General features: G+C 27.6%; 2 protein-coding genes across 2 annotated transcripts; one reads left to right on the forward strand and one right to left on the reverse strand.

Moving 5' to 3' along the window:
* The first annotated feature begins 147 nt into the window (after positions 1-147).
* Positions 148-2,287, forward strand: LOC123669542 (zinc finger protein 532-like). Its single transcript, XM_045603147.1, has 2 exons — positions 148-278; positions 363-2,287. The coding sequence occupies exons 1-2, from the start codon at positions 148-150 to the stop codon at positions 2,152-2,154; spliced, it is 1,923 nt and encodes a 640-aa protein (XP_045459103.1). The 3' UTR covers positions 2,155-2,287.
* A 1,157-nt stretch (positions 2,288-3,444) lies between these two features.
* LOC123669554 (E3 ubiquitin-protein ligase RNF4-like) lies at positions 3,445-4,345 on the reverse strand. Its single transcript, XM_045603158.1, has 2 exons — positions 3,968-4,345; positions 3,445-3,693 (listed from the first exon to the last, which is right to left on the reverse strand). Exons 1-2 carry the CDS (start codon positions 4,151-4,153, stop codon positions 3,460-3,462), a joined length of 420 nt encoding a protein of 139 aa, XP_045459114.1. The 5' UTR covers positions 4,154-4,345; the 3' UTR covers positions 3,445-3,459.
* Positions 4,346-8,000: the final 3,655 nt, after the last annotated feature.

The following is an 8,000-nucleotide window of genomic DNA, read 5'->3' on the forward strand; positions in this document are numbered from 1 at the left end:
TCCCAAAGATCACAGTAACACAGTAAAAATTACTTTAAATACTATCCATTGATTCACTGTATTTAATACAGAAATAAAAATTTACTTAACAAAGCTTTTTTTACAACTTTTGTAGTGGATGTTTATGGTAAATAAATGTTGGACAGCATGGGTTCAGAAGGAAACTCTGATAAATTAAGTATAAAGAATATTTTATTTACTAAAGCATTACCAAATTACACTATTCCTGTACCTACAAATGGTTATAAAATATTTCCTTGCACTGATTGCGGTGATAAGTAAGTTGGTTTGGTTCAAGAGTATATGATAATTATTAATAACATTAGTTATGCATATTCTAACAATTATTCTTCTGGTTTCAGATTTCTCTTTGAGTCTAGTTACAATGATCACATAAACCGTAAGTCCTTGAAGATCACATACTATTGTCGACACTGTAATAAAATCATAATAAACAATAACAGATGTAGATTGATATCTCACATCAGATCTCACGCATTTAAAACAACTACAATTAATGTGAGTGACATAAAAATTGAGCCACTACCAATTCAAGACATTAACTGGACTTTGCCATTACCAAATAACTCACAAGTCGACGTTCACCCACAGGATAAAGACATAATTGTCTGTTATGAATGTAAGACAAGTTTAGATAGATCTGATAAAATCTACAAAGATAGAGCAAAGCATTACACGAAATATACTAACATAGTATACTCTTGTCCTGTTTGTTTGTTTTCACTACCTAATATATGCGCTCTAAAAGCACATTTAAGAATTCATTTGAAAGTACCTCCTTTTTTTTGCCCAGAATGTGGTATTCATTTGTCTAACAGGACCATTTCTTATCCATATAATCATGATTGTGATGGTTTTAATATGATAAGAGCTACCACCAGAATAAAATGTAAACAAAAGCAATGTTATAAAATTTTTCATCCAAATGACTATAGAATGCATATTAAAAATCATTTGGAAAAAGTTTACAAGTGTATTGACTGTTTGAAAGTATGGAATAGTAAACCATCTAAAAAACATTTGCCATGTAACAACATTGATAAACTTGTAACCTGCTTTCGATGTGAAATTTGTACAAATAAATTAGTGCAAAAAAGTGAAGTTAATAAACATTTGAATCTTCATTTTAAGAATTTTCAAGTTCAAATTGATAATTACATTTATCCATGTTTGTCTTGTAGTTTAATATGTAATGATATATCAACACTGATTAAACACAATATTGATAAACATGCCATCAATGATATGAAGAACCTCTTAGTAAACATTTTGAAGGAATATAACTCTACAACTAAACCAGTCAGACATGGATTTTACCGTGTACTGAAAAAATGTGACAAATGTTTAAGAAGTTTCTTATATAGATGTGAGTATGAAAATATAAAAATATTGCCAAATGAATGTCCTTACGAATGTTCAGTTGATAATAATAATTGTACACAAACTAATGAAAATTCAATTGTGTGTAGTCTTTGTAAGTATAAGGTAAGAGACAATTGGGATAAAATTAAAAACCACTTTGCAACATTTCACAAGAATCATAAATGCTTAGATTTGAAAGTTATTTTGACAAAAATCGATAATGAAACATTAAGCCTATGTAACAATGCAGAGAATTTAAAATATGTAATGAGCAAAAATACAAATGTGAAAAAGAACAAAATATTGTTAAGAAAGAAAAAATTATATAAAAAGAAAAATGAGATTCCATTGAATACCATTATTGATAATTTCGCTCCAATAGATGGGTATGTTTGCAAGACATGCAACTTTAACTGTGAGAATAAGCAAACTTTTGAAATTCACATAACTACTCATAGAGATCCATGTATGGCATATCAATGTCTTGAATGTGGACAATGCTTTGTTGTTAAACCTTCTTTTTCAACACACTTGATATTGGAACATGGCATAGCTGATGTTGAAGAGTACATAAACAAAAAAAAGTGTTATAATGAGACTGCTCTTTTAAAACAGCCTAACAATGAAGAAACAAGAGAGGAACCTGTTACAGAAAATCAATGTAAAATTTGTAGAGATAAGTTTGATAATAACATTGATTTAGAAAAACATTTCAGAGTGCATGGCATGGCTTTTCTAATGAAAACTACTCATAAAAACAATAGTCCTTAGTATTAGTAATGTTAAGGAAAATTTAAGTACTTATCTGATTATTTTTGTCTTACAATTTTGTATGTTAAAAAAAACATTGTCAATGTAATTATTCATTAATGATTAATAAATTCTTTAGCATGTTAAGAAAATAAAATACATTTTCTTATAAATACAACCTTTTATTTTGAATATAAATTATTAAAAGTTAAATTATGGCCACTTTCAAATTAATTATTATTTAGATGAATTCAAATATAATTAATTAATTCAAAATTATTGTTAAAAATTAAGTTTTAAAAGTACACTTTTTAAGAAAGTACTACATTTCTTATATTTGTCACTACTATTATTACAAACCTATAGAAATTTTACAAAGAATATCCTTGTTTTAATGAAAAATAAGGGTAATCGAAAAAACCAATAGTTTTATGTTAAATGTCCTCTTAAAGAATGATACTTGCGTAAGAAATAAATTATTCATTTTACTCACACACCATTCAATTTAAAATAAATCACATTTGGAATTTATCAGTTCGCAAACAATAGATCAATTGATCAATTCTGGATATATTGTACGAGTATGATTGGAAACATTAGAACTGGGCTTAACAAAACCGTGTTGCATATCCTGCCTCCATACACATTATAGAAATCCAAATTGGGAGAAAATAAGCAAACAAAATTTACTATTTATTTGAAAAAAATAAAAATTAGCATAATTAAAAACAAATAACGAGTTTATTGTCCAATCAATTTCAAACAATATTCCCAAAAATAATTTAACAATTATAAAAATGCAAAAGATTAGCTTTTTTATAGAAAAATAACTTAAATTTCAGGCGGCAATTGTGGCACTGTATCTGTGCTATTACTATTTATGAAATTAAGTTATAGATAAAATTTCATAGAGATTAAACTAAAATAGACAGATATTATACTAAAATTAATATTCACACAAAATTTAACACTGAAACTTAGGCTTACATCCTTATTTCTCTCTTAGTCACAATGCTACTCTAAAGGCTGGTTTCAATAATATATCTATCTCTGGTTTTGCCTTCTAGCAATAGATAGCTTTAGCTTCTACCTTCTAGCAATAGATTTTTGACACAATTTGTATGGAGCTTATGTCAAAATTCTTAATCTTCTTCTTCTTATCACACGTGACATTGGCGAAATCATCTGTGCTCATTTGGCACTATTGAAAACCATTAACCCTAAAGAAGAAGAAGAACTCTATCTCTAGTAAGCAAATTCAGAGATAGATTGAATAATGAAACTGGCCGCAAATATTATTAGATTAGAAATTAATATATTATTTATTCAATTTTCTGATGGTAAATATAAAGGATGATATGCTGTTTTTCCTTTGAGTGCTTGTCTACATGTAGGACATCTTTTCTCAAGTGCTAAAGATTGTTCTAAGCACAATTGGCAAAAAACATGACCACACTTAGTAGAAGACAATGGATTTTTTCCTAGCTCATCCAAACAAATTGGACAAACCCTGGCATTATTTGATGACTTTTTTCTTTTCTTAGATGTTACCTTTGATGTCTGTAACATATAACAGTAATCATAAGGTAAATTAAAAAATATATAGGTTCTTAACAAAAAAAAAGTAAAAAATAGAATAAAGCTTTTAAATGTTTATTCAAATACTTTGAAAAGGTCATTGAAGAAAGTAAGAGATTTGGTTCATATTTTGTTTTGTTATAGTGGTTTAATGATATCTTAAAAATTTAAAATAAATTTACACAGCATTTTATTTTATCATATTAACTTAAGATAATATATTTGTGATTTTATAGAAAGTTATAATAATATTTACCTTCTCAGGTGTACTGTTATTTGAACTACGTTTCGTGGGATTTTTATTTTTTACAGACAAATCAAAAGATTCATCATTCGCGAGATCTATGATAGTATCTGATAATGTACAGTGATCGGCCAACGTAAATGAGGATGTAAGATCAATCACCGCCGAAGGCAAACTTTTCTTTTTATTTTTGCTCATATTTAAAGTTAAGCCTTGTTAATAGTAAAAAAATTAAAACAAAATCAAATTCAGAACAATTGGATTGCAATTTTTATATCTCGTGTTTTAAATTAATTTTGCATAAATAAACAGTAGGTAAATTTAGAGGTAAATAGTGCTATAGCTTAAAAACTTGAAGCGTAGATTATACATTGATCATAGGCTCATAGAGTAGAATGAATATTAAAACTCACCTACCCCACCCCAGCCTGCAAAATAATGATATTTGTAATAAAAAAAATACTAATCGACAGATTTTCAATTCCTCAATTCAACTACGTTGTCCTTTTAAATTGCTCACCTTAAATTATTTAATTAAAAATCAATAAAGATGTGGAAAAATATTCATTTATCAATATTTTCAAACTCCTATATCTTTTGATGTATACAATATTTTGAATTGCTCAAAGTGTTAAAAAACTGCTCAAGTTGCATTTATAATTGCTCAAGTATAGTTTGGAACAGATCCACTTCCCTTAATTTTTAAATAAATATAAATAGTTTGAACAAATAAAATATTGATATTTGTAAAAAAAATACTAATCGATACATTTTCAATAGCTCAATTCGACTACGTTGTCCTTTTAAATTGCTCACCTCAAATTATTTAAGAGCCATTTCACAAAAATCGGTAACAATCCGCGAAATTGTAATATTTTGACGTCGTTAATCTCAGTGTTGGATGCAATAATGTAATTTATATTCTTGAAATATAATAGAGCAACCTTTGTTGTAGTCCATAGTCGGATCAGAATTTTGATTTATATTATGTGTATTAAATTATTAACCTTTTCATCAGCCTCCTCCCTGGGTAAACGGTCGCAATGTATACTTTGAAGTCCTACTTTTCAATAACCTCTACGTTGAAACCATTTTAAAAAAATATCATAATATGTGGAATATAATTTTGTTGTCCACTATCATAGATTTTTATTCCATTTGTATCTCTATTAAACGATAAAAAAGATTTAAAGTTACGAATATTTTCCAAATAAGTACAATTTTAAAAGCGATATTTCTCTTAGAAAACTATGAAATTTTAACGAACTATCTTCATCAAAGTAAACTTACATCATTAAGGAATACAAAAAAAAAATAATTAAAAGATGTAATTATTTTTAATACATTTTATATTAAATAATAAAAAGATAGTATATATTGCCACGCATCAAGCCCGGTAAATCAGTCGAGCGCTAGCGCTCTTAGAGGTAAGGTCCACGCCAAATTCTGCGCAGCCGTCTCTTTCGCTCACACGCGCCAAGCGCCTGTTGTTATAGCGGATAAAACGCATTTGATACTTTCATAATAAAATATAAATAAAATAAACATATTACGAAAATGACTGTAAAATAATATAATGATAATTTCTGTAAACAAATGTATAATTTAATTTTCTTTTCTCACACTATCAATACAAATAGGCATTTCAATCTGTTTGTCTTGTTATTTGTTAATTAATATGTTTGTCGGTGTCGATGTCATGAAATGCTTTTTTATTCATATCGTAAATATTAGATTCATTCGTAAACTGAAAAAACTAAATCAATTTAAAAAAATTGTTTCATAAAATTGATTTTTTTAATTTTATTTTAAATTTATTGACTGTTGTTATATAACATACTTGAAATTTTTAACAAATTAATTATGTAAAAAACATTTTATACCATAGTTATAATTTTTATTATACATCAGAAAATGATCACGATGGTCTTTTGGTTGTCACACTATACGTACTAGCACAAAGATCGCGCGGCTCGTACGACTCGCGCGATGCGACCAAATTTACCTAAACTTGCAGAGCGTAAAATTGTGAAATGGCTCTTAATTATAAATTAAAAAAGTCGTTGAAAAATATTCTTTTATCAATATTTTCAAACTCCTATATCTTTTGATGTATACAATATTTTAAATTGCTCAACGTGTTAAAACCCTGCTCAAGTTGCATTTATAATTGCTCAAGTACAGATTTGAACAGCTCCACTTTCCTTAATTTTTAAATAAATATATAAAGTTGGAACAAATTTAACGTTTATATCGATAAAGTGAGCGCTGCAGATGCGCATAGACAATGATGGGAAGCCAAAAAAATTGCGAATATTCGTAATAAAAAGATGCTAATCGTTCGATTTTCAATAGCTCAATTCAACTACGTTGGCCTTTTAAATTGCTCACTTCAAATTATTTAATTAAAAATCAAAAAAGTCGTTGAAAAAAATTCATTTATCAATATTTTCAAACTCCTATATCTTTTGATGTATACAATATTTTAAATTGCTCAACGTGTTAAAACCCTGCTCAAGTTGCATTTATAATTGCTCAAGTACAGATTTGAACAGCTCCACTTTCCTTAATTTTTAAATATATATAAATTGTTTGAACAAATAAAATAATGATATTTGTAAAAAAAAAAATACTAATCGATACACTTTCAATAGCTCAATTCGAATACGTTATCCTTTTAAATTGCTCACCTCAAATTATTTAGTTATAAATCAAAAAAGTCGTTGAAAATTATTCTTTTATCAATATTTTCAAACTCCTATATCTTTTGATGTATACAATATTTTAAATTGCTCAACGTGTTAAAGAACTGCTCAAGTTGCATTTATAATTGCTCAAGTACAGTTTGGAACAGCTCCACTTTCCTTAATTTTTAAATAAATATAAATAATTTGAACAAATTTAACGTTTATATCATAAGACAGGTGAACGCTGCGCGTGCGCATAGACAATGATGCGAAGCAAAAAAATTACGGATATTCGTAATAAAAAAGATACTAATCGATAGATTTTCAATAGCTCAATTCAAATACGTTGTCCTTTTAAATTGCTCACCTCAAATTATATAATTAAAAATCAATTTTTTTTTTGTATACATCAAAAGATATAGGAGTTTGAAAATATTGATAAAAGAATATTTCTAAACGACTTTTTTGATTTATATAAATAATATTATTTTGCAGGCTGGGGTGGGGTAGGTGGCAAGTGGTTCTGTTTCAAACTATACTTGAGCAATTATAAATGCAACTTGAGCAGTTTTTTAACACTTTGAGCAATTCAAAATATTGTATACATCAAAAGATATAGGAGTTTGAAAATATTGATAAATGAATATTTTTCAACAACTTTATTGATTTTTAATTAAATAATTTAAGGTGAGCAATTTAAAAGGACAACGTAGTTGAATTGAGGAATTGAAAATCTGTCGATTAGTATTTTTTTTATTACAAATATCATTATTTTGCAGGCTGGGGTGGGGTAGGTTTAAAACTCTAGTTAAAACTCTAGGATGAAGTATTAAAACTTTAAAGTGAATCACTGATAGTATACTGAAGTCTGCCACTTTATCGACTACCGTAAAACAAAGAGCCGTAAAAGGTAAAACCATAGATTATACACTTATATACGGGTAAAACCAAACAGCTTCATGATCACCTTATAAAATTCACAACGCCCGCGGCGTTTTTTTTTACGTTAGTGGAACGGCATTTTCAGTGGTAGTGGTCGAGAACGTTGTGAGCCTTAGGTGGAACGCTCCTATCATATGTCAGTAATTTAAGGTGTTATGGTATTTAGTACCTATTTACTATTTGGTATTACTTTTTTAACTGGATTCTTGGATACGATAATTTTTAGTTTTATTTATTGTTTTGTTTATATTGATAATTAATTTAAAGGGTCTTTCTTCCAGACACTGGCGAAACTATTTCATTAAGGGGGTGAGTCACACGGTATTGTATCTTTAAACATTAATTTGTGGTATTTTTGTTATCAATGATATACGTAATTATATTGAAAGTTTTTTGAATTTTTAGGAGGCACGACA

Source organism: Melitaea cinxia, chromosome 1 (genome assembly GCF_905220565.1).
Source record: "Melitaea cinxia chromosome 1, ilMelCinx1.1, whole genome shotgun sequence".
Lineage (NCBI taxonomy): Eukaryota > Metazoa > Arthropoda > Insecta > Lepidoptera > Nymphalidae > Melitaea > Melitaea cinxia.

Excerpts from the sequence above, each read along its gene's own strand:
- LOC123669554 (XM_045603158.1), bottom strand. The coding sequence starts at position 4,153 with ATGAGCAAAAATAAAAAGAAAAGTTTGCCTTCGGCGGTGATTGATCTT. Across the intron at positions 3,694-3,967 it reads ATAACAGTACACCTGAGAAG|ACATCAAAGGTAACATCTAA; the intron begins GTAAATATTATT and ends TATATGTTACAG.
- LOC123669542 (XM_045603147.1), top strand. The coding sequence starts at position 148 with ATGGGTTCAGAAGGAAACTCTGATAAATTAAGTATAAAGAATATTTTA. Across the intron at positions 279-362 it reads TGCACTGATTGCGGTGATAA|ATTTCTCTTTGAGTCTAGTT; the intron begins GTAAGTTGGTTT and ends TTCTGGTTTCAG.